Raw genomic sequence first — 27,067 nt, 5'->3', positions numbered from 1 at the left:
TGGAGGGGCAATAGTCCTGTTGGGTGGAGAGGAAGGAGAGAGAGAGATCGGTTGGGAGCTAAACAGCCAAACTGACCAAGGGAAGAAGTAATTAAACTACTGAGGTCGTGAGGACAAAAACACTTCTGTTTTTCACTTTTAACCAGGGACCTGGGACTATAACTGAGAAATCTTTCGCTGGTCAATCAGTGAAATAGAGTTCATTCTACTTTAGCTTGGCTGGCTAGCTGTTTCCAGTTAGCATTAATTAGCTAGCTCCTTTCCAGTTAGGTGTTAACTAGCTTGGGGGCTTGAGTCTAGGTAGCATGTGCATAGTTAGCTACTTTCTCTGTAATCTTTAGCTAGATAGCTTGTTTCCCCAAGCCCACCCACCGGTTTTTATGAATATCGTCGTCTACGCTGGGTTGGAGTAAGTCAGATGGGGAGCTGACGCCGGATGTAGGGCGCTCGGTGGAGCTGGATGTGATCCCAGTCGATGCCAGCGAAGAATGGGTGGTCCTTGAAGTCACCGATACTGTTCTGGTCCCAGGCGGCGCCAGCGTCGTGAGATGAGATTCGAGATCAGGTCCTTTACGCCCTCCGGCTACATCACTGATGTTTGAGGGGAACTGGAAACGCCTCCTGTAAGAGAGCAGTGGGAAGTGAGGAAGAGGGGAATCAGGACTTAAAATCTCCTTTATAGTGTCAATAGCATTCATTACAAAAACACTAACATATAAATATCTGCAAAAAGAAGCAGGAGGGGATGAAAAAAAGAATGGGGTGAAAGTGAGAGGGGGAGCCAAGGAAGGAGAGTTCAGAGAAAGAGGGGGTAACATTAGGAGCCTGACCAAATGAGGCACAGTAGGAACGGCAAAGGAAGCGTAGCGAGGACAACAGAGTGAGACCAACAAAGAGAAAGTCAGAAAGACCAAGAGGAAAAGATAAGGGGCAAATCAACAGAATTACAGCGATATACAGGCCTTCAGAAAATATTCACACCTCCACTTATTCCAAATGTTTTGTTACAGCCTGAATTCAAAAATATATACACTGCTCAAAAAAATAAAGGGAACACTTAAAACAACACAATGTAACCTGTCAATCACACTTCTGTGAAATCAAACTGTCCACTTAGGAAGCAACACTGATTGACAATAAATTTCACATGCTGTTGTGCAAAATGGAATAGACAACAGGTGGAAATTATAGGCAATTAGCAAGACACCCCCAATAAAGGAGTGGTTCTGCAGGTGGGGACCACAGACCACTTCTCAGTTCCTATGCTCTCCTGGCTGATGTTTTGGTCACTTTTGAATGCTGGCGGTGCTTTCACTCTAGTGGTAGCATGAGACGGAGTCTACAACCCACACAAGTGGCTCAGATAGTGCAGCTCATCCAGGATGGCACATCAATGCGAGCTGTGGCAAGAAGGTTTGCTGTGTCTGTCAGCGTAGTGTCCAGAGCATGGAGGCGCTACCAGGAGACAGGCCAGTACATCAGGAGACGTGGAGGAGGCCGTAGGAGGGCACAACCCAGCAGCAGGACCGCTACCTCCGCCTTTGTGCAAGGAGGAGCAGGAGAAGCACTGCCAGAGCCCTGCAAAATGACCTCCAGCAGGCCACAAATGTGCATGTGTCTGCTCAAACGGTCAGAAACAGACTCCATGAGGGTGGTATGAGGGCCGTCAGGTGGTTGTGCTTCCCCACAATTTTGAGTTGTACAGCCCAAATCCACCGTGCCGTGTTGATAATTAGAGTCCACTGATTAGTAGTGACGGTCAGCACATTCAACTCTCGGGAGACCCGAAAACGTATTTAATAAGTCTTTCATTTCAGATCGGTGGCTGTGTCGGTGGGTCCCTTCATTTTTTGGGGAGGACCACAGACCACTTCTCAGTTCCTATGCTTCCTGGCTGATGTTTTGGTCACTTTTGAATGCTGGCGGTGCTGGTTCCTCCTAGTGGTAGCATGAGACGAGCTACAACCCACACAAGTGGCTCAGATAGTGCAGCTCATCCAGGATGGCACATCAATGCGAGCTGTGGCAAGAAGGTTTGCTGTGTCTGTCAGCGTAGTGTCCAGAGCATGGAGGCGCTACCAGGAGACAGGCCAGTACATCAGGAGACGTGGAGGAGGCCGTAGGAGGGCAACAACCCAGCAGCAGGACCGCTACCTCCGCCTTTGTGCGGATCAGCCTGTAGTGTGGTTTTCCACTTTAATTTTGAGTGTGACTCCAAATCCAGACCTCCATGGGTTGATAAATTGGATTTACATTGATTATTTTTGTGTGATTTTGTTGTCAGCACATTCAACTATGTAAAGAAAAAAGTATTTAATAACGTTATTTCTTTCATTCAGATCTAGGATGTGTTGTTTAAGTGTTCCCTTTATTTTTTTGAGCAGTATATTTATATACTGTCAGGAGTCAATTATTTGAGTGCACAATATGACATATACAGAAAGGAAGTAGAGTATACAATAAAAAAAACTATATTCTTGTCAGAAAATAAAATGTTGCCCCCCCACTCCTCTACCATGTAGGTCCATTGCTTGGTCAAGAGTCGTTGATATCTGATAGAGTTTAGCATAATAGATCCCTTGCATCAATTGGATTTGCCCGAGCTTTGTTATAACGGCCACTGATCGCTCTACACGAACCATATCTTGAAAATATGATAACCATGTTTGAGGCGAGAGGATTGTAGGGTTTATCCAAGCACTAAGGATAACCTTTTTTGCTGCTGTTAACCCTGCATAAATGATTATTTTCTGAACCAGTTGCAGTACAAGTGAAGAGTCATCACTCAATAAAAATAAAGGTGCATCTTTGTTCACTGGGAAACCCATCATTTTTGTAAGGAAATCTGAAACATGTGACCAGAACATGTGCATTAGTGTTCCAACAGCATTCATACGGCATCTATCACATATTGGAGTAGGAATCAGCTTCATCTTAAAACGCCTAAATGGGGTTGCATAACTTATGTATAAGCTTATACTGTATAAGCAGGTGTGCTGGGTTTTTAGAGGTAACAAATCTTTTTTCCCAAATGGTAACCCAGTTCAGGTCGCAGCCAATCATAAGTGGCAGAGACCATTTTAGACGTTAATGACGGGTCTATCCATGTAAGCATTATGTGGGATGTTAACAGACAGCAGCAAATCATAAGCATCAGAGACCATTTTAGATGTTAATGAAGGGTCTATCCATGTAAGCATTATGTGGGTTAACTTCTTATGGGCAGGTGGGACGTTAGCGTCCCACCTGGCCAACATCCAGTGAAATTGCAGAGCGCGAAATTCAAACTACAGAATTATAAATATTTAACTTTCATGAAATCACAAGGGTAATACATCAAAGTAAAGCTTAAATTCTTGTTAATCCAGCCGCTGTGTCAGATTTCAAAAAGGCTTTACGGCGAAAGCACACCATGCGATTATCTGAGGACAGCGCCCCGCATACAAAAGCATATTTCAACCAGGCTGGTGCGCCACAAAAGTCAGAAATAGCTATATAATAAATGCCTTACCTTTGATGATCTTCTTCTGTTGGCACTCCAAAAGGTCCCAGATACATCACACATTGTCATTTTGTTCAATAATGTCCTTCTTTATATCCATAAAAACTCAGTTTAGCTGGCGCTTCAGTCAATAATCCACCCAGTTTCCCTCCATCAAAATGCATACAAAATGAATCACAAACGTTACTAATAAACTTTTCCGAACAAGTCAAAACTTTTATAAATCAAACCTTAGGTACCCTAATACATAAATAAACAATCAAATTTAAGACGGAGAATCGTTAGTGTCTTTACCAGAGAAAAATACCAAAGAATGTGCTCTCTTCGACGCGCTTGGAAACACTACAGCCAAAATGGGAGCCACCTAGAAAAATTACAATTTCTGGCTCAGTTTTCCAAAAAACCAGCATGAAACTCTTTCTAAAGACTTGACATCTAGTGGAAGCCCTAGGAACTGCAATGTGGGAGGATTTTGCCTTAATAAAAGTAATAAAAGTGACAGCCATTGTGACAGTCAATAAAAGTGACAGCCATTGAAAACAGTGGTAGGCTGAAAACTTTTTTTATTGGGATGGTTTGTCCTCGGGGTTTCGCCTGCCATATCAGTTCTGTTATACTCAGACATAATGTTAACAGTTTTAGAAACTTTAGAGTGTTTTCTATCCAAATCTATCCATTTTGCAGTTTGAATGTTCAGAGGCCAGTTGTCAGGAATTTATTACAGATTTTGGACTTTTGAGAAGGTACTCAGAACTACACGTGCATCTCTGCCTAAAAGGCCACTGGAATTCGGTGCCTTATATCTTCTCAGATTAGTGATGTTTTCAAATGTCATTATCTGCTGACTAACAGCTGTGAACAGACAAACACGTAGATAGTAGAGGTTGTGTCCTTTCAGGTGATGTGTAACATTCTAACTCCAAATTATTTAGAATATGTTCACACAAATGCAATTACATCAGCAGTTCAAAATAACTCAAAAAGGAGATCTGTAAAGCTATCTAAAGGGTTTAGGTGAAAGGATACTTGTGTTGCGCTGGAATAGCCCCAAAAGTAAACCAAGGGCACATCAAACACTTTCAGGTATTTGACCTTTGTGTTCCAGCCAGGCCTGATTTAAAACGCCCAGACAGTGTTGAGTTGCCAGTCAATGATGTTGGTTTGCCAGATTGGGTTACATTGAGAGACACTGACCTGCAAGTTTCTTCTTGAGCCTCTCGATCTCTTCGTTGAGCTTCTTCATCTCCTTGTCTCGGCCCTGGGTGGAGGCCCCACGGCCAGGCCCGTGGAGAGACTGCACAGCCTGAGTGGACTCTGGAGTGGGTCAGAGAGGGCAAGAAACACAGGTCAAGGGTCAGAAGTCATGTTCACTTTAAACTGTGGGTCACTAAGGGTGTGTATCAAGGGTGTCTGTGTGTGCATGTTTCTCCTGGCCTCGCTGGTGTGTGTCTACGCATGCGATCTGTGTGTGTGTGTTTCTTTTTGCCCTCTCACCCTGCAGCTTGCGACTCAGCTCTTGCTTCTCCTGCTCCAGCTGGCGGATCCTCCTCTCGAAAACCTCCACCCCCAGCTCCCTCTCCTGGTCCCTGTGACCGCCCTCCTGGGAGCCCCCGTCGGACAGGCCGGCTCTGTTGACGCTGCCGCAGTCCGAGAAGCAGCTGTCCGTGGTGTAGGTGAAGCCCACGAAGGGCAGGTGCTGGCCAGTGAAGCCGGTGTGCGTAACTGGAGGGGCAATGTCCTGTTGGGTAGGAGAGAGGAAGAGAGAGAGAGAGATCGGTTAGAGTTGAACAGCCAAACTGACCAAGGGAAGAAGTAATTAAACTACTGAGGTCGTGGAGGACAAAAACACTTCTGTTTTTCATTTTTAACCAGGGACCTGGGACTATAACTGAGTGTCTTTCGCTGGCCAATCAGTGAAATAGAGTTCATTCACTTTAGCTTGGCTGGCTAGCTGTTTCCAGTTAGCATTAATTAGCTAGCTCCTTTCCAGTTAGTGTTAACTAGCTAGCTTGAGTCTAGGTAGCATTTGCTAGTTAGCTATTTTTCTGTAATCTTTAGCTAGATAGCTTGTTTCCCCAAGCCCACCCACCGGGTTTTTAAGAATATCGTCGTCTACGTCGAAGTTGGAGGTGTCAGATGGGGAGCTGACGTCGGGGATGTAGGGCGCCTCGGTGGAGCGGATGTGATCCCAGTCGATGCCAGCGAAGAATGGGTGGTCCTTGAAGTCACCGATACCGTTCTGGCCCAGGCGGCGCTCGCGGCCGCAGATGAGATTCGAGATCAGGTCCTTGGCGTCCTCCGACACATCACTGATGTTTGAGGGGAACTGGAAACGCTCCTGTAAGAGAGCAGGGAAGTGAGGAAGAGGGGAATCAGGACTTAAAATCTCCTTTATAGTGTCAATAGCATTCATTACAAAAACACTCACATATAAATATCTGCAAAAGAAGCAGGAGGGGATGAAAAAAAAAAGAATGGGGGTGAAAGTGAGAGGGGGAGCGATGAAGGAGAGTTCAGAGAAAGAGGGGGTAACATTAGGGAGCCTGACCAAATGAGGCACAGGAACGGCAAAGGAAGTAGAAGGAGGACAACAGAGTGAGACCAACAAAGAGAAAGTCAGAAAGACCGCAGGAAAAGATAAGGGCAAATCAACAGAATTACAGCGATATACAGTGCCTTCAGAAAATATTCATACACCTCGACTTATTCCAAATGTTTTGTTACAGCCTGAATTCAAAAATATATACACTGCTCAAAAAAATAAAGGGAACACTTAAACAACACAATGTAACTCCAAGTCAATCACACTTCTGTGAAATCAAACTGTCCACTTAGGAAGCAACACTGATTGACAATAAATTTCACATGCTGTTGTGCAAATGGAATAGACAACAGGTGGAAATTATAGGCAATTAGCAAGACACCCCCAATAAAGGAGTGGTTCTGCAGGTGGGGACCACAGACCACTTCTCAGTTCCTATGCTTCCTGGCTGATGTTTTGGTCACTTTTGAATGCTGGTGGTGCTTTCACTCTAGTGGTAGCATGAGACGGAGTCTACAACCCACACAAGTGGCTCAGGTAGTGCAGCTCATCCAGGATGGCACATCAATGCGAGCTGTGGCAAGAAGGTTTACTGTGTCTGTCAGCGTAGTGTCCAGAGCATGGAGGCGCTACCAGGAGACAGGCCAGTACATCAGGAGACGTGGAGGAGGCCGTAGGAGGGCAACAACCCAGCAGCAGGACCGCTACCTCCGCCTTTGTGCAAGGAGGAGCAGGAGAAGCACTGCCAGAGCCCTGCAAAATGACCTCCAGCAGGCCACAAATGTGCATGTGTCTGCTCAAACGGTCAGAAACAGACACCATGAGGGTTCTGCCTGTAGTGTGGTTTTCCACTTTAATTTTGAGTGTGACTCCAAATCCAGACCTCCATGGGTTGATAAATTAGATGTCCATTGATTATTTTTGTGTGATTTTGTTGTCAGCACATTCAACTATGTAAAGAAAAAAGTATTTAATAAGATTATTTCTTTCATTCAGATCTAGGATGTGTTGTTTAAGTGTTCCCTTTATTTTTTTGAGGAGTATATATATATATAGGGGTATTGTGTGGAGGTGGCTGATTTTTTATATATATATATATATATATATATATATATATATATATATATATATATATATATATATATATATATATATATATAAAAAAAAATCAGCCACCACACAATACCCCATAACGAAAAAGTGAAAACATGTTTTAAGAATTGTTTGTTAATTTATTGAGAATGTAATACAGAAATAACTAACTTACATAAATATTCAAACCTGAGTCAATACTTTGTAGAATTACCTTTGGGCAGTGATTATAGCTGCGAGTCTTTCTGGGTATGTCTCTCAGAGCTTTCCACACTTGGATTGTGCAACATTTGCACATTTTTATTGAAAATAATTGTTCAAGCTGTGTCAAAATGGTTGTTAACCTGTTGGGTCTAGGGGGCAGCATTTGCACGTCTGGATAAAAAAAATGTACCCGATTTAATCTGGTTACTAATCCTACCCAGTAACTAGAATATGCATATACTTATTATATATGGATAGAAAACACTCTAAAGTTTCCAAAACTGTTTGAATGGTGTCTGTGAGTATAACAGAACTCATTTGGCAGGCAAAACCCTGAGACATTTTCTGACAGGAAGTGGATACCTGATGTGTTGTATTGACTTTAAACCTATCCCATTGAAAAACACAGGGGTTTAGGAATATTTTGGCACTTCCTATTGCTTCCACTAGATGTCACCAGCCTTTACAAAGTGTTTTGAGTCTTCTGGAGGGAGATCTGACCGAACAAGAGCCATGGAACGGTGATGTCCCATTAGACACCTGGCGCGCTACTTCATGTTGGGTACCCTCGTTCCAATACGTTATAAAAGACTATGCATTCGTCCACCTTGAATATTATTCATGTTCTGGTTAAAAAGGCCCTAATGATTTATGCTATACAACGTTTGACATGTTTGAACGAACGGAAATATATTTTTTCCCCTCGTTCATGACGAGAAGTCCGGCTGGCTTACATCATGTGCTAACGAGACGGAGATTTTTGGACATAAATGATGAGCTTTTTTGAACAAAACTACATTCGTTATGGACCTGTGATACCTGGAAGTGACATCTGATGAAGAGAATCAAAGGTAATGGATTATTTACATAGTATTTTCGATTTTAGATCTCCCCAACATGACGTCTAGTCTGTATCGCAACGCGTATTTTTCTGGGCGCAGTGCTCAGATTATTGCAAAGTGTGATTTCCCAGTAAGGTTATTTTTAAATCTGGCAAGTTGATTGCGTTCAAAAGATGTAAATCTATAATTCTTTAAATGACAATATAATATTTTACCAATGTTTTCTAATTTTAATTATTTAATTTGTGACGCTGACTTGACTGCCGGTTATTGGAGGGAAACGATTTCCTCAACATCAATGCCATAGTAAAACGCTGTTTTTGTATATAAATATCAACTTGATAGAACTAAAAATGCATGCATTGTCTAACATAATGTCCTAGGAGTGTCATCTGATGGAGATTGTAAAAGGTTAGTGCATCATTTTAGCTGGTTTTATGGTTTTGGTGACCCTGTCTTTGACTTGACAAAACATTACACACAACTCTTGTAAATGTACTGTCCTAACATACTCTAAATTTATGCTTTCGCCGTAAAACCTTTTTGAAATCGTAAAACGTGGTTAGATTAAGGAGATGTTTATCTTTCAAATGGTGTAACATAGTTGTATTTTTGAAAAATTTGAATTTTGACATTTATTTGGATTCAAATTTGCCGCTCTTGAAATGCACCTGCTGTTGATGGAGTGCACCACGGGTGGCACGCTAGCGTCCCACCTAGCCCCAAGAGGTTAATCATTGCTAGACAACAATTTTGGACAAGTGTTTTAGGGTATTGTCCTGCTGAAAGGTGAATTAATTTCTGGTGGAAAAGCAGACAACCAGGTTTCCTCTAGGATTTTGTCTGTGCTTAGCTCCACTACATTTCTTTTCCATCCTGAAAAACTCAAATCCTAAATGCTAGAATTGCTAAAAAACAGCCAATCTGACCATTTACAATAAAAACCTTGAACCCACCTTTCCCTAAATATGTGTATTTTACACTAGCAGTATTAATAGACAAATATAACAAAATACAAAAACTGATCCTCAAAGCACCATGAAGGTCACAATGACCATATGTATATTTAACCGGGCCTCGAGGAACACAAATAGCCAACCAGTTTAATAAATAAATGTAACAACAAAAGCGTGGCCTCATTGGACCCCCCCCTTCGAACCAATGTCATTTGGTTGTGTTTATGAAGGTATTCGGCAACATTCGAATACGAAATGTAAATACTTGAAAGAACATAATTTCCTTCATTTGTTAATGTAGGCTATATAGTGCATTCGGAAAGTATTCAGACCCCTTGACTTAACCACATTTTGTAACATTACAGCCTTATTCTAAAATTGATTAAATATGTTCTCAATCTACACACAATACCCCATAATGACAATGCGAAAACAGGTTCAGAAATGTTTTGAAAAATAAAAAATATACATACCTTACCTACATAAGTGTTCAGACCCTTTGAAATGAGACTAGAAATTGAGCTCAGGTGCATCCTGTTTCCATGGATAATCCATGAAATGTTTCTACAACTTGATTGGAGACCACCTGCGGTAAATTCAATTGACTGGACATGATTTGGGAAGGCACACAAGGTCTATATAAGGCCCCACAGTTGACAGTGCATGTCAGAGCAAAAACCAAGCCATGAGGTCGAAGGAATTGTCCGTAGAGCTCAAAGACAGGATTGTGTCGAGGCACAGACATGGGGAAGGGTACCAAAACATTTCTGCAGCATTGAAGGTCCCCAAGAACACAGTGGCCTCCATCATTCCTAAATGGAATTAGTATGGAACCACCAAGACTCTTCCTAGAGCTGGCCGCCCAGCCAAACTGAGCAATCGGGGGAGAAGGGCCTTGGTCAGGGAGGTGACAAAGAAGGTGACCAAGAACCCGATGGTCACTCTGACAAAGCTCCAGAGTTCCACTAAGATGGGAGAACATTCCAGAAGGACAACCATCTCTGCAGCACTCCACCAATCAGGCCTATATGGTAGAGTGGCCATACGGAAGCCACTCCTCAGTAAAAAGGCACATGACAGCCCACTTGGAGTGTGCCAAAATTCCCTGGTCTGATGAAACCAAGATTGAACTCTTGGCCTGAATGCCAAGCGTCACGTCTGGAGGAAACCTGGCACCATCCCTACGGTGAAGCATGGTGGTGGCAGCATCATGCTGTGGAGATGTTTTTCAGCAGCGGGGGACTGGAAGACTAGTCAGGATCGAGGGAAAAAAAACTGCGCAAAGTACATTGAGATCCTTTATGAAAACCTGCTCCAGAGCACTCAGGACCTCAGACAATGACCCTGAGCACACAGCCAAGACAACACAGTAGTGGCTTCGGGACAAGTCTCTGAATGTCCTTGAGTGGCCCAGCCAAAGCTCGGAATTGAACCTGATCGAACATCTCTGGAGAGACTAGAAAATAGCTGTGCATCTAACCTGAAAGAGCTTGAGAGGATCTGCAGAGAAGAATGGGAGACACTCTCCAAATAAAGGTGTGCCAAGCTTGAAGCGTCACATCCAAGAAGACTCGGGGCTGTAATCGATGCCAAAGCTGCTTCAACAAAGTAAAGGGTCTGAATACTTACGTAAATGTGACATTTTGTCATTATGGAGCATTTTGTGTAGATTGATGAGGGGGAAAAAAACAATTTAATAAATTTTAGAACAAGGCTGTAATGTAACAAAATGTGGAAAAAGTCAAGTGGTCTGAATACTTTCCAAATGCATTGTACATCATTTCAAATACAAAATTGATTTCACTCGTGGAGTGCCTTTGTTTCAACTATGAAACAAAAAGCATGTGCATTAAGACAATCTGTTCAATTGTTTGGCAAAAATAGGTTAATTAGAAACCTTGAAATCTGCTCTTTCTAGTAGGGTATAGCAATCAAAACATCTGGCCTGCATGGACCTCTGTAGAATGATATGGAAGGAGTGCTCTTTGGTAAGGTCCTTGCTTCTTTGTCAATGCACGCTGTCAATACGTTCTCCGCAGGTCATCAGGCTCTCCATTCAACAATTTATAATTTTGTCACCCATCAGACTATTGTCAATTTAATGTTGTCTTTAGGCCACATCTATTATTATTATTATTATTATTATTATATGTGTGGAATTAGTTTCAATATTGTTTAGGTGTAGTCTGGATGGGCCAGCAACTTGTCTTCCAGTCAGGTTTCTTATGACCTATTTTAACATAATAAATGCATTTATTTAGGAAGGTATTATTTATTATGGAATATTTTTACAATTGAAATATCAACAGTCAAAATGACCATCATGGCCATTCTAGCAGTTATGCAATTCTGGCACTCCGCATGTTAACAATTACAAGCATGCCCATAACATGATGCAGCCGCCACAATGCTTGAAAATATGGAGAGTGGTACTAAGTAATGTATTTAGGGCAGAATGTTAACTGCATTGCCACATTTTTTGCAGCATTACTTTAGTGCCTTGCTGCAAACAGGATGCATGTTTTGGAATATTTTTATTCTGTACAGTCTGTCTTTCTTCTTCTCCCTCTGTCAATTAGGTTGGTATTGTGGAGTAACTACAGTCGTGGCCAAAAGTTTTGAGAATGACAAATATTAATTTACACAAAGTTTGCTGCTTCCGTGTCTTTAGATATTTTTGTCAGATGTTACTATGGAACACTGAAATATAATTACAAGCATTTCATAAGTCTCAAAGGCTTTTATTGACAATTACATGAAGTGTTGACTGTTCTTTTTCAAGACCTCTGCAATCCGCCCTGACATGCTGTCAATTAACTTCTGGGCCACATCCTGACTGATGGCAGCCCATTCTTGCATAATCAATGCTTGGAGTTTATCAGAATTTGTGGGTTTTTGTTTGTCCACCCGCCTCTTGATGATTGACCACAAGTTCTCAATGGGATTAAGGTCTGGGGAGTTCCCTGGCCATGGACCCAAAATATCGATGTTTTGTTCCCAGAGCCACTTAGTTATCATTTTTACCTTATGGCAAGGTGCTCCATCATGCTGGAAAAGGCAATGTTCGTCACCAAACTGTTCATGGATGGTTGGGAGAAGTTGCTCTCGGAGGATGTGTTGGTACCATTCTTTATTCATGGCTGTGTTCTTAGGCAAAATTGTGAGTGAGCCCACTCCCTTGGCTGAGAAGCAACCCCACACATGAATGGTCTCAGGATGCTTTACTGTTGGCATGACACAGGACTGATGCTAGCTCACCTTATCTTCTCCAAACAAGCTTTTTTCTGGATGCCCCAAACAATCAGAAAGGGGATTCATCAGAGAAAATGACTTTACCCCAGTCCTCAGCAGTCCAATCCCTGTACCTTTTGCAAAATATCAGTCTGTCCCTGATGTTTTTCCTGGAGAGAAGTGGCTTCTTTGCTGCCTTTCTTGACACCAGGCCATCCTCCAAAAGTCTTCGCCTCACTGTGCGTGCAGATGCACTCACACCTGCCTGCTGCCATTCCTGAACAAGCTCTGCACTGGTGGTGCCCTGATCCTGGCGCTTGCTGGACTTTCTTGGGCGCCCTGAAGCCTTCTTCACAACAATTCAACCGTTCTCCTTGAAGTTCTTGATGATCCGATAAATGGTTGATTTAGGTGCAATCTTACTGGCAGCAATATCCTTGCCAGTGAAGCCTTTTTTTGTGCAAAGCAATGACGGCACGTTTCCTTGCAGGTAACCATGGTTGACAGAGGAAGAACAATGATTCCAAGCACCACCCTCCTTTTGAAGCTTCCAGTCTGTTATTCGAACTCAATCAGCACGACAGAGTAGTCTCCAGCCTTGTCCTCGTCAACACTCACACCTGTGTTAACGAGAGAATCACTGACATGATGTCAGCTGGTCTTTTTGTGGCAGGGCTGAAATGCAGTGGAAATGTTTTTTGTGGATTCAGGTCATTTGCATGGCAAAGAGGGACTTAGCAATTAACTGCAATTCATCTGATCACTCTTCATAACATTCTGGATTATATGCAAATTGCCATCATACAAACTGAAGCAGCAGACTTTGTGTCATTCTCAAAACCTTTGGCCAGGACTGTACAATGCTGTTGATCCAACTGTTGTAAAGTCACCAGTGGCCTCATGGTGAAATCCCTGAATGGTTTCCTTCCTCTCTGGCAACTGAGTTAGGAAGGATGCCTATATCTTTGTAGTAACTGGGTGTATTGACACACCATATAAAGTGTAATTAATAACTTCACCATGCATGATATTCAGTGTCTTTTTATTTTTACCCATCTACCAATAGGTGCCCTTTATGTGAGGCATTGAAAAACCTCCCTGATCTTTGTGTTTGAAATACACTGCTCGACTGAGGGACCTTACAGATAATTGTATGTGTGGGGTACAGAGATGTGGTAGTCATTCAAAAATCATGTTAAACACTATTATTGCACACAGAGTGAGTTAAGTAACTTATGTGACTTCTTAAGCACATTTTTACTCCTGAATATATTTAAGCTTGCCATAATAAAGTGTTTGAATACTTATTGACTCAAAACATTTCAGCTTTTCATTTGTAATTATTTTGTTGAAAAAAAATACTTTTTTTATATCCACTTTGACATTATGGGGTATTGTGTTTAGGCCAGTGACCCAAAAATCTCAATAAAATGGTAAATTCAGGCTGTAACAACAAAATGTGGAAAAAGTCCAGGGGTGTGAATACTTTGTGAAGGCAGTATTCTATAAACAATCTATAAACCATGACAGACTATTTCAACCCATTCATAATTAAAATGCCTGTAATATTTGATAAGTGTACCGTGTAACTGTGAAATACTGTACATTTGGAAGTAAACAATCAATAAATGGTTAAAAAAATTCATTATTCAACTGTTTGGAATATGTAGCACTTATTGCTGGCCAATAGATTCAGAAAAGGAGGCAGGAAAAGCATATGCGAGTTGCTAGCTGTCACTAAGGCAGTTTGGATGCTGATGACACACACACAAGCTAAATTCCCTATATTGTTGCAAGCTTGTCACTAGGGCCCCCTCACTTTGTCCTGCCTCAGAGGTAGGCAACATGCTGGTCCTTAAACACAGATCTAAGACCAGATTTCCCTACCCATACCTGTGACCCAATTCTCTTGCACAGCATCCTTTCCTTGTGTTCAGGAATGGACACAAATGTGTGAAAGCATAGACTTTCAAGGCCCGCTTTCAGCTTCACCTCACCACATTGTCGCAACAAACTGAACTTTTCAAAAAAAATGTCAGCCAGTTTCCTCAAGTTTACCTCGTGGTTCATGATCTTGCCATAGGTCTCCACCAGTGACTCTGCATAGAAGGGCGTCTCCCCGTAGAGCATTTCATACATACAGACCCCCAGCGACCACCAGTCGCACTCTGGGCCGTACTTCCCCATGCCGTCCTCCATGGCCTGCAGGATCTCAGGGGAAATGTAGTCCGGAGTGCCAACAGCCACAGACGACTTTACCTGGAATAGGATAGGAAAGAGGGGGGAGAGAGGTTGGGAACTACAAATGAGGGGTGGAATTGAAGGGTTGTCAGAGAAGCACGATTTAACATTGTACTTGTAAAGAGGTCCTGCTGTGATGAAATCAGAGGTTTGTGTGTGTATAATGAGACCCTATTCAAGTATTAAAAACCCAGTTTGAGTTGGCTCTGATATGACGGTTCAAATACTACTTGAAAAACCCACTATGGCCTTCAAGCACCTCATCAAGTTTGAACATTTAAATATTAGAAACATTTAAAAGCAAATCAAATTTTTCTGTTACATGCTCCGAATACAACAGGTGTAGACCTTACAGTGAAATGCTTACTTACAAGCCCTTAACCAACAATGCTTTAAGAAGTAAATATATATTTTTTTGAAATACAGAGTCAATGTGCGGGGGCAATGGTTAGTTGAGGTAATATGTACACAACCTTTCAAAAGTTTGAGGTCACTTAGAAATGTCCTTGTTTTTTTGTCCACTAAAACAACATCAAATTGGTCAGAAATACAGTGTAGACATTGTTAATGTTGTAAATGACTATTGTAGCTGGAAACAGCAGATTTTTTATGGAATATCTACATAGGCGTACAGAGGCCCATTATCAGCAACCATCACTCCTGTGTTCCAATGGCACGTTGTGTTAGCTAATCCAAGTTATCATTTTAAAAAGGCTAATTGATCATTAGAAAACCCTTTTGCAATTATGTTAGCACAGCTGAAAACTGTTGTCCGAAGAAGCAAGTTGATACTAGTTGAGTATCTGGAGCATGAGCATTTGTGGATTCGACTACAGGCTCAAAATGTCCAGAAACAAAATAACTTTCTTCTGAAACTCGTCAGTCTATTCTTGTTCTGAGAAATGAAGGTTATTCCATGCGAGAAATTGCCAAGAAACTGAAGATCTCGTACAACGCTGTGTACTACTCCCTTCACAGAACAGCGCAAACTGGCCCTAACCAGAATAGAAAGAGTGGGAGGCCCCGGTGCACAATTGAGCAAGAGGACAAGTACATTAGAGTGTCTAGTTTGAGAAACAGACACCTCACAAGTCCTCAACTGGCAGCTTCATTAAATAGTACCCGCAAAACACCAGTCTCAATGTCAACAGTGAAGAGCTGACTCCAGGATGCTGGCCTTCTAGGCAGAGTTCCTCTGTCCAGTGACTGTTCTTTTGCCCATCTTAATCTTTATTTTTGAAACATTGTTCAATAAAACCTTGGCCTGTTAGCGCTCAGCTAACCGCTTGTAATTCCCTTACACCATGTCATAAAAAACATTAGGAACTATGAGCCCTTGTCTCCATCCCAAACAGCACACTAATTCCCTATATAGTTCACTACTTTTGACAAGAGCCTTATGGGCCCTGGTCAAAGGTAGTGGACTACAGTGGCTTGCAAAAGTATTCACCCCCTTCACATTTTTCCTATTTTGTTGCCTTACAACCTGGAATTAAAATAAATTTTTGGGGGGTTTGTGTCATTTGATTTACACAACATGCCTAACACTTTGAAGATGCAAAATACTTTTTATTGTGAAACAAGAAGATAAAAAATTGAAAAACTTGAGCGTGCATAACTATTCACCCCCCCAAAAGCCAATACTTTGTATAGCCACCTTTTTGCAGCAATTACAGCTGCGTGTCTCTTGGGGTATGTCTCTATAAGCTTGACACATCTAGCCACTGGGATTTTTGCCCATTCTTCAAGGCAGAACTGCTTCAGCTCCTTCAACTTGGATGGCTTCCGCTGGTGTACAACAATCTTAAGTCATACCACAGATTCTCAATTGGATTGAGGTCTGGGCTTTGACTAGGCCATTCCAAGACATTGAAATGTTTCCCCTTTAACCACTCGAGTGTTGCTTTAGCAGTATGCTTAGGGTCATTGACCTGCTGGAAGGTGAACCTCCGTCCCAGTCTCAAGTCTCTGGAAGACTAACAGGCTTCGCTCAAGAATTTCCCTGTATTTAGCGCCATCCATCATTCTTTCAATTCTGACCAGTTTCCCAGTCCCTGCCGATGAAAATCATCCCCACAGCATGATGCTGCCACCACCATCATGCTTCACTGTGGGGATGGTGTTCTCGGGATGATGAGAGGTGTTGGGTTTGCCTAAGACATAGCATTTACCTTGATGGCAAAAAAGCTCAATTGTAGTCTCATCTGACCAGAGTACCTTCTTCCATATGTTAGGGGAGTCTCCTACATGCCTTTTGGTGAACACATGTGACTTCTGAAGGTAATTGGTTGGACCAGATCTTATTAAGGGGCTTCATAGCAAAGGGGGTGTATACATATGCACACACCCCTTTTCCGGTTTTTATTTTTTAGAATTTATTGAAACAAGTCATTTTTTTCATTTCACGTCACCAATTTGGACTATTTTGTGCATGTCCATTACATGAAATCCAAATAAAAATCCATTTAAATTACAGGTTGTAATGCAACAAAATAGTAAAAACGCCAAGGGGGATGAAAACTTTTGCAAGGCACTATAGTAGGGAATAGGGTGCCATTTGGGATGCAACCCTTCCATTTTACACCCGTTGAACTCTGAGGGCACTCGGCATATCAAGTCATTTACAGATGCTAGGTTTTTAAGAGGGAGACAAATCTTAATAAAAAATTAAGAGCTTGATTCCTAGACAGATTAAGCCTACTCCTGAGCTACTTTGATTTTTAATCAAGTTCAAATGGTAATTTGGCGTTGCATACACGGCTTGGACTGTCGTTAATCTTTGTGTAAGAAGTTTAGAGACCAGAGGCATATAGTCAGACCTTCAAGGAAAGATTCACCCATTTTAAATGATAGATATTTTTGGGGCTTCTCTGAGCATGTTCTATAGATTCTCCGGGTCATTTCATGTTTTCATGAGCTCTTGCCGTTCACGCAGGAAGATTTACAGCTGGTATGACATAGCATTGTGATAAAGCCACTCTCACTAGACCAGAAGTTAATAGAAAGATGACTTTTAGATCGCAAAAATGTCTATCGTACATGTCAGATTTCAATGCTGGCCGATGTCAAAGAGGAAGATTGTATTTTCTTGAATGAGCCATTGATCCTTTTTTTCCCCCTATCTTCTTACATGGAGAAATGTGTAATTTAGAGGGTCCATCACATTTCTCCTATTGCATGGTGCTGCCCAGTTGCTCAGAGAGCAGAATCCTGAGTGGCTTTGTGGGAAATGTAGGAAACTGCAAAGTCAGAGGAAGCTTGGGGAGAGGATTGAGCATCCTTGGAGGGTATTTTTACCATGCTGCGTGACGCTCCTCAGCTCGGCAACAATAACAATGGTGGTGGCCCTGTTTCCCCCTAAGGCAGATTCCAACTTTAAACAACACTGATTAAAAATATAATTTTTACTTATTGGCTAAACACAAATTGAGCATATTTCTTGTTGTCAGTTAATCAGGTTCTGTGAAAGACACTAAAGTGAAGCCTCCTAAATCTGATTATATAGCCACCATTACCATTTTAATCTACTAAAACTGGGTGATGATGTTAGCTGCTGTGGAGTGTGAAACAGTTTGTGTGTAAACTGTTCTGTAGATATGTCCTCGTTGGTGCGCATCGGTCTAAAGTTGCTGCTGCTGCAGCAGGGTGAAGCTGCCCCTAGACGCTGATCGTGCATCGGTTATGCATTTCCCCCCACAAATGGTTAAGGTTAAGATTGGGGGAAGGGAAAGCTGATCCTAGATCTGTTCCTAGGGAAAACTTCACCCGGAGTGCTGCTGCTGCACAGTTCTGCAAGACTGTTGCATTTGAATGTGGCTTCTACTTCTGCTACTAGTTCTATATAAGACTGTTCAGGTCCTTGTTGCATGTAAATAATTAGAATCTATTGTAATCTCTAGTCATTCTATTTCTATGGTTGGAAGTATTTACTGTAAGTCACTCCTCATTGACATCTTCATTGACCTGACTAAAGCGTAAGAGTCTCTTATTGACCACTCTGTCTGCATGCTAAATAGCACCACATCCCCTATAGATCCATTTACCAGCCCGTCATGAAAAGTAGCGAGTGCAGTTCATCAGAAACCTCTGTTTACCAAGCAGTGGATACAAATCACATGCAACTTCATCATCGCATATGTCAGAGGAGGATGGATTACCTAGCAAGTTAGCGAGGCAAGGTAAAATATCACAAAGAGCTAGATAAAGCCAGAGGCAGTCAAGCTTGTTTTCATGGTCATCACCCACTCACTTAAGTTTGTCAAGGTCCCGACTTTAAATGTTAAGCTATCATGCTACAGAGCTTTTTGGTACCGGGATGCGCATGCATCATCCGAACGTGATGCTTTCTAGTAAACGAATAAGGGCTCTGGTCAAAAGCAGTGTACTGTATATGGAAAAGGATGCCATTTGGGAAACAGTGTCAGGCAGTTAGAAAAAAAGCCTGAACTTCTGTATATTGCATTCTATGCTTGTGACGTATTTTGAAGATGAGGCATAGCCTGTGGGGTTATGTCATTGTCACAGGTGTACACGTGACACACACATACAGTAGTAGAAGCATAGTGAGCTACAGCCTTCCCTGTAGCTCAGTTGGTAGAGCATGGTGTTTGCAACACCAGGGTTGTGGGTTCGATTCCCACGGGGGGCCAGCACAGAAAAAAATGTATGAAATTGTATGAAATGTATGCATTCACTACTGTAAGTCGCTCTGGATAAGAGCGTCTGCTAAATGACTAAAATGTAAAAAAATAGTGCTTTCCTGTCTATTGGAGCTAAGGGGCTAGTATGTCTAGAGAAAGAGAGGCTTCAAGTCCTATGGGTCTAGAGAGGTTTACATTGCTCCAGGGGCACTGCACTGTAGGTGACCCTGTGATGCATCCATCCTCTCTCAACCTGGAGCTGTACCCTTCATATGTCTACCTGTCCATGGCGTACTATTTTGATCGTGATGACCAGGCCCTGAACAACTTTTTCAAAAACCTGTCCCACGAAGAGCATGAGTACGCTGAGAAGCTGATGATCTGTATTGTTTCCTAGCAGTGGCAATCTCCCTCTGGAAGCAGTTTGCAGTGCCAGTGCTGTTCAGTGTGTTCTTTTTACCATGCTGTCCGTAGCTCCTCAGCTCGGCATCAAAAACAATGGTGGTGGGGCAGCCAGTGGAGCGGTTTCCCCCTAAGGCAGATTCCAACTTTAAACAATTTTACTTATTGGCTAAATCTGTGTGTGTGTGTGTGTGTGTGTGTGTGTGTGTGTCTGACTGACCGTGCCGTCCAGCATCATCTTCAGGCAGGAGCCAAAGTCGGCCAACCGGATGTGGCCATTCATGTCTAGCAGCACGTTGTCTGGCTTGATATCTCTGGAGGAGGAGGTAGAGAGGTAGAGAGAGAGAGCGGTAGAGAGGTAGAGAGAGACAAATGGTTCGGATTGGCCATGTCTCCTCTCCACCGATATATAGCCCTGTATATAATTGTGACATTGTCTTAAAGATTACCTTAAAGTGCATCGGATAAAATGTACGGCTCAATACACACACCCTCCCCTCAACATTTCTCTCCCGGGTGGCTGTCTGAGCTGAACAACTCGCCATTGTTCATCCACCGTCCCTCTCTCTCTCTCCCCCGTTCCCCCTCTATTCCCGCTCCATGGCAGTGCCCTCTGTTTTACTAATCCTGGCACCATGCTGGGCACAGTGGGAACGGCATGAACACCTAAACACAAACATCCCAACGCAAACTAACACACACACACACACACCTTTGTTCATACATTTCTCTTTACAGATACTCATTCCCTCTCTCTCTCCCACAAACCGAAGCATCCACACACAACCATTAGAGTAGAGAACAAACAAAGTGTAAGGTGGTGTGTTTGTCAATCAGTGCACTAAAGCAATCTACCATGGCTCCTTTATTTTCACAGTTCTTTTATCCTTTAAACAACTACTATGATGGTTGTAGCCATCAATTGTCCCATTAACCCTTTACACCTGACAAGACTGAATCCAAACATTACCACTGTTTATTTTGTGTGACATTTTACAGTACTTTTCACTGCATTTGTTGATAACGAAACCTGAAAATACTGCGGATACATTTAGTAACATGATAAGAATATTCCTGGAAAATGTGGGAATCAGTTGAAGTCGGTGGTTCCCAACTTCTTCCATTTAAGAATGATGGAGGCCACTGCGTTCTTGGGGCCCTTCAATGCTGCAAAAAACATTTTTGTACCTTTCCCCAGATCTGTGCCTTGACACTATACTGTCTGAGCTCTACGGACAATTCCTTCGACTTCATAGCTTGGTTTCTCTTCTGACATGCACTGACAACTGTTGGACCTTATATTGACAGCTGTGTGCCTTCCAAATAATGTCCAATCAATTGAATTTACCACAGGTGGACCCCAATCAAGTTGTAGAAACATCTCAGGGATGATCAATGGAAACAGGATGCACTTGAGCTCAATTTAGTCTCATAACAAAGTGGCTGTATATATATATATATATATATATATATAGCCACTTTGTTATGAGACTAAATTGAGCTCAAGTGCATCCTGTTTCCATTGATCATCCCTGAGAGAGATATATATATATATATATATATCACACAGTTGAAGTTTACATACACCTTAGACAAATACACTTAAACTCAGTTTTTCACAATTCCTGTCATTTAATCCTAGTAAAAATTCCCTGTCTTAGGTCAGTTAGGATCACCACTTTATTTTAAGAATGTGAAATGTCAGAATAATAGTAGAGAGAATGATTTATTTCAGCTTTAAATTTCTTTCATCACATTCCCAGTGGGTCAGAAGTTTGCATACACTCAGCATTTGGTAGCATTGCCTTTCAATTGTTTAACTTGGGTCAAATGTTTCAGGTAGACTTCCACAAGCTTCCCACAATAAGTTGGGTTAATTTTGGCCCATTCCTCCTGACAGAGCTGGTGTAACGGAGTCAGGTTTGTAGGCCTCCTTGCTCACACACACTTTTTCCAGTTCTGCTCACACATTTTCTATGGGAATGAGGGCAGGGCTTTGTGATGGCCACTCAAATACCTTGACTTTGTTGTCCTTAAGCCATTTTGCCACAACTTTGGAAGTACGCTTGGGGTCATTGTCCATCTGGAAGACACATTTGCCACCAAGCTTTAACTACATGTCTTGAGATGTTGCTTCAATATATCCACATAATTTCGTTCCCTCATGATGCCATCTATTTTGGGAAGTGCACCAGTTCCCCCTGCAGCAAAGCACCCCCACAACATGATACTGCCACCCCCGTGCTACACGGTTGGGATGGTGTTCTTCGGCTTGCAAGCCTCCCCTTTTCCTCCAAATATAACAATGGTCATTATGGCCAAAACGTTTTTTTTTTTTTATCAGACCAGAGGACATTTCTCCAAAAAGTACGATCTTTGTCCCAATGTGCACTTGCAAACCGTAGTCTGGCTTTTTGATGGTGGTTTTGGAGCAGTGGCTTCTTCCTTGCCGAGCGGCCTTTCAGGTTATGTCAATATAGGACTCGTTTTACTGTGGATATAGATACATTTGTACCTGTTTCCTCCAGCATCTTCACAAGGTCCTTTGCTGTTGTTCTGGGATTGATTTGCACTTTATTGCACCAAAGTACGTTCATCTCTAGGAGACGGAACGCGTCTCCTTCCTGAGCGGTATGACGGCTGCGTGGTCCCATGGTGTTTATACTAGCGTATTATTGTAGTACCTTCAGGCGTTTGGCAATTGCTCCCAAGGATGAACCAGACTTGTGGAGGTTTACAATTTTCTTTGAGGTCTTGGCTGATTTCTTTTGATTTTCCCATGATGTCAAGCAAAGAGGCACTGAGTTTGAAGGTAGGCACTGAGTTTGAAGGTAGGCCTTGAAATACATCCACAGGTACACCTCCAATTGACTCAAATGATGTCAATTAGCCTATCAGAAGCTTCTAAAGCCATGACATCATTTTCTGGAATTTTCCCAGCTGTTTAAAGGCACAGTCAACTTAGTGTATGTAAACTTCTGACCCACTGGAATTGTGATACAGTGAATTATAAGTGAAATAATCTGTCTGGAAACAATTGTTGGAAAAATGACTTGTGTCATGCAAAGTAGATGTCCTAACAGACTTGCCAAAACTATAGTTCATTAACAAGAAATTTGTGGAGTGGTTGAAAAACGAGTTTTAATGACTCCAACCTAAGTGTATGTAAGCTTCCGACTTCAACTGTAGATGCAACATAGGACCAAAACATTACAAGGGTTTGAGTGAGAGGACTAACTGGTGTCTCTAAGTGGCCACACACCTCTCCAAAGTGGGCACAGACCCCAAGTAATTTCAATTTACTTTTATGACTTGACGAAAAGTCAACTAGAAACTACTTTTTGAGCTCTCCTTGCTTTGCCGTTAAGAGCAAGCACACTTGCAGTTGTTTCCCTTGGAACACATCCCTGCAATCACACAATTGCTGTTGTTGTTTACGCAATCCAAAAACGGTCCATTATAAATCGTACCCTGGTTCAGGTGGCCATGATTTTAAAGCTTATTCTATTGCCAACATGACTCGCTAAGTCATAAAATACGATCTTACAGTGTTAGGCTTTCACAAGGCAATTCAGAGAACCAGATCGTAATGTCGGTGCGGAGAGAAAGGAGTCATGAGTGCATTCAGGTGTGTGTGCCGTGGCAAATTTTCTTCGCAATAATTCTGTTCAGAACAATCTAGGGTATGACGCCAGGTAATCCTGTAACTGTGCATCGAACATAGTGATCATAAACATTTACACTGTATACAAAAGGAGATTTATGATTTGGAAATGTGAAATACATATTTGAACTCGCTTTCATGACATCAGAGGTTATTTATTAGAATCTTCAAAGTCTCATCTTTCAAAAAGTCTCATCTTTCATTGAGTCATCAGCATTTCCCTCACTCAGACAACAACAAAAAAATGCAAAAGTTGCCCTACAGGGAGGGATGGGGACAACTTCCTGTCACACGTGGTGCTCAAATTCAAAACGGTTGTCAGTCAAAACCCATACCGCACCATGAAGCGCAGAGCCAGAGCTCTGACAATTACTGTACAGCCTCTACGTTCCAATTTAAGCACATATCTGCCATTTTCAACCCGTGTACAGGTACGAGTGTAAAGGGTTAACAATCACTCATATTCGCAAACGTATTTCATTTCAAACTTCACATTTCTCTAGTATAGGCTACTTATCGCAACGAATGATATCAGCAAAATGCCTGCAATAACTAATCGATAAAGTCAGTGAATCATTTTCGGTTTATAGTCCCAGCTCTAGTGTGTGTGTGTGTGTGTGTGTGTGTGTGTGTGTGTGTGTGTGTGTGTGTGTGTTCGGAGTGTGTGTGTGACAGAGAGAAAGTAGGCTTCAACCAACACCTTCATTCTCTCGTTCTGTTGCTCCCTCTCTCTCACACTTCATCTCTCTCCCTCTCCCATCGTTCCCCTTCTATCCCACCCTCCATCTCTTTCCCTCCCTCCCTCTGTTGATTAATCTTGTCCCTCTCCCTCAGTTTCCCCCTCTATCTCACTGCAGTACATCAGTCTAATACGGCCCGTTCCATTTTGGCCCTTGGCCCCTCCGGTGTTCCCAAATCTGAAAGGATGCCATAGGGGGAAAAGCAATATGCATTAGGCTCCACTTAGCCCAATTGGAAAGCCCACATTGTGGGCGATTACACCTACCTATCCCATTCAGATGGGTAGGGGCTAAGGGAAAAGGACTACAAGTCAAAATGGTACCAGACCCTTCCTCTCTCTGGCTGTGGTCAAATTCCCTCCCCGTTCAGTCCTCCTTACAGATTCCAAAGCATTAGATCAAATGCAAATAGTCTGGGTAGCCATTTGATTAGAAGTTCAGGAGTCTTATGGCTTGGGTGTAGAAGCTGTTTAGAAGCCTCTTGGACCTAGACTTGGCGCTCCGGTACCACTTGCCGTGCGCTGGCAGAGAACAATCTATGACTAGGGTGGCTGGAGTATTTGATGATTTTTAGGGCCTTCCTCTGACACCACCTGGTATAGAGGACCTGGATGGCAGGAAGCTTGGTCCCGGTGATGTACTGGGCCGTATGCGCGCACACACACCCACACTGGGGCGGCAGGTAGCCTAGTGGTACACTCTGTAGTGCCTTGCAGTCTGAGGCTGAGCAGTTGCCATACCAGGCAGTGATGCAACCCATCAGGATGCTCTCGATAGTGCAGCTGTAAAATCTTTTGAGGATCCATGCCAAACACTTTAAGACTCCTGAGGGGGAATAGGTTTGTGTAAGCATGGGGCTTACAGGGAGTTTTTCAGCACAATCATCAAATAAGTCCCTTCTTTCCTTTTTAAATCCATGAGGGGGAGTGAACAAGTGCACACTTCGGGGAGAAGGGTAGAGTAATAAAGAATGGGAGAGCAGCCTCTGTCTGTGGGTCGGGCAGGAAGGAAGGAGCAGCGCAGGATGGCTGGCCAGGACTCCATTGCCCAGGGGGCATTGCTTCCAGGAAAAGACTCTTCCATATCCCACAACCAGACATATCCCTGGCATCAGGTACGGGGCCAGTCATGTGGGGAGAGACCCCCTCACACACACACTTCAGCACTTCCACACTCAGTTCCCTCTCAGAGAGAGCTCTGCCTACTCTGTACCTGTTACAGATTCACATCCACACACAACTCTCTTCAAACACTTCCAGAGCGAGATCTGCCTTTCTATATAATCGGTCACAGATACACTGACACACACACATCCCTCTTACCTGTGTACGTAGTGTTGTTGGTGTATAGAGTGGATGGCCAGCACCATCTCGGCCACATAAAACTTGGACATGTCCTCTGGGAGACGGTCCTCGAACTTACTGAGCAGGGTCAAGAGGTCACCACCCACATAGTAGTCCATCACCAGGTACTAAAGAGGAGAGATGGGGTATGGGTTATATTGTGTTCACACACACAGCGGTCCATCACCAGGTACTACAGAGGAGAGACGGGTTATATTGTGTTCACACACACACACACACACACACACACACACACACACACACACACACACACACACACACACACACACACACACACACACACACACACACACACACAGTGGTCCATCACCAGGTACTACAGAGGAGAGACGGGTTATATTGTGTTCACACACACACAGTGGTCCATCACCAGGTACTACAGAGGAGAGACGGGTTATATTGTGTTCACACACACACAGTGGTCCATCACCAGGTACTACAGAGGAGAGACGGGTTATATTGTGTTCACACACACACAGTAGTCCATCACCAGGTACTACAGAGGAGAGACAGGGTATGGGTTACAGTGTACACACACACACACACACACACACACACACACACACACACACACACACACACACACACACACACACAGCAGTCCATCACCAGGTATTGCAGCGATAATGGCAAAGCAAAAAATTGATTTTAGAAATTATAGCAAATTTATTCAAATAAAAAAACTGAAATTTCACATTCGCATAAGCATCCAGACCCTTTACCCAGTACTTTGTTGAAACATCTTTGGCAGCGATTACAGCCTCGAGTCTTCTTAGGTATGAATGAAAACAGGATGCACCTGAGCTCAATTGCGAGTCTCATAGCAAAAGGGTCTGAATACTTCTGTAAATAAGGTATTTCTGTTTTTAATATTTAATCATAAAAAAATGCATTTAATCCATTTTAGAATGAGGCTGTAATGTAACAAAATATGGAAAAAGTCAAGGGGTCTGAATACTTTCAGAATGCACTGTATACATAAACACACACAGATACTACACACCCAGACAGAGTATACACAAGTGTGTGTGTGTTGGTTCTTTTATCCTTGTGGGGACCTAAAAATCCCCAAATGTCCCCACAAGGATATTTCCCACATCCCCATGAGGACAAAGGCTATTTTAGGTTCAGCGTTACAATTAGGGTAAGGGTTTAGTGGTAAGGTTTAGGAGTTAGGGTAAGGGTTTGGGGTTAAGGAAAACAGGATTTTGAATGAAAATATACTTTAGGTCCTCACGAGGATAGAAGAACATAATGTGTGCGTGTGTGTGTGTAAAGCTGTTACCAGGAAGTTGTCGTCCTGGAAGGCGTAGTGGAGGGTGGTGATCCACTGACCGTCTCCGTTCACTAGAACGTTTCTCTCCTCGCGGAAACACGCCGTCTGTGTAGGAAACAATGACATCGAGGGGTCAGCTATGACATATTCCCTAGTTGCGTGCACACACAGGCGCGCAATACACACACACACACAAATGTGGATCAACAGAGAATTGGAAAACAGTAAAATACTATTTTAAAAAAGGTCAAGTTCATACAGGTCAGTCTGATTGAGGAATTCTTGAAAAACCACATCTTTGAACCATCCTCCTCTCAGTCACTAAAAACCACATCTTTGAACCATCCTCCTCTCAGTCACTAAAAACCACA

General features: G+C 42.7%; 1 protein-coding gene across 13 annotated transcripts in view; it reads right to left on the bottom strand.

Annotated features, from left to right (window-relative positions):
• The window catches only part of LOC106607646 (serine/threonine-protein kinase MRCK beta), a 145,913-nt gene that overhangs the window by 76,995 nt on the left and 41,851 nt on the right, over nt 1-27,067 (bottom strand). For 11 of the 13 annotated variants that reach the window (XR_006770272.1, XR_006770273.1, XR_001329245.2 and 8 more), the window contains 7 exons: nt 26,706-26,801; nt 25,379-25,527; nt 19,873-19,966; nt 14,428-14,628; nt 5,592-5,840; nt 4,997-5,240; nt 4,697-4,816 (listed from right to left, as the gene is read on the bottom strand). Coding sequence is in view for 10 of the 13 variants with exons in the window: in XM_045720721.1 (XP_045576677.1) it covers nt 4,697-4,816; nt 4,997-5,240; nt 5,592-5,840; nt 14,428-14,628; nt 19,873-19,966; nt 25,379-25,527; nt 26,706-26,801 (1,153 nt within the window). In the remaining 3 variants the exon portion in view is untranslated. Of the gene's footprint in view, nt 1-4,696; nt 4,817-4,996; nt 5,241-5,591; nt 5,841-14,427; nt 14,629-19,710; nt 19,783-19,872; nt 19,967-20,101; nt 20,346-25,378; nt 25,528-26,705; nt 26,802-27,067 lie in introns of those variants that run through there. The other 2 variants (XM_045720724.1, XM_045720725.1) reach the window with 2 other exon arrangements.

This window comes from Salmo salar, chromosome ssa06 (assembly GCF_905237065.1).
Source record: "Salmo salar chromosome ssa06, Ssal_v3.1, whole genome shotgun sequence".
In the NCBI taxonomy this organism is placed as follows: domain Eukaryota; kingdom Metazoa; phylum Chordata; class Actinopteri; order Salmoniformes; family Salmonidae; genus Salmo; species Salmo salar.
Note: the sequence above shows the minus strand (reverse complement) of the source record. Positions and strands in the feature narration are given on the sequence as shown.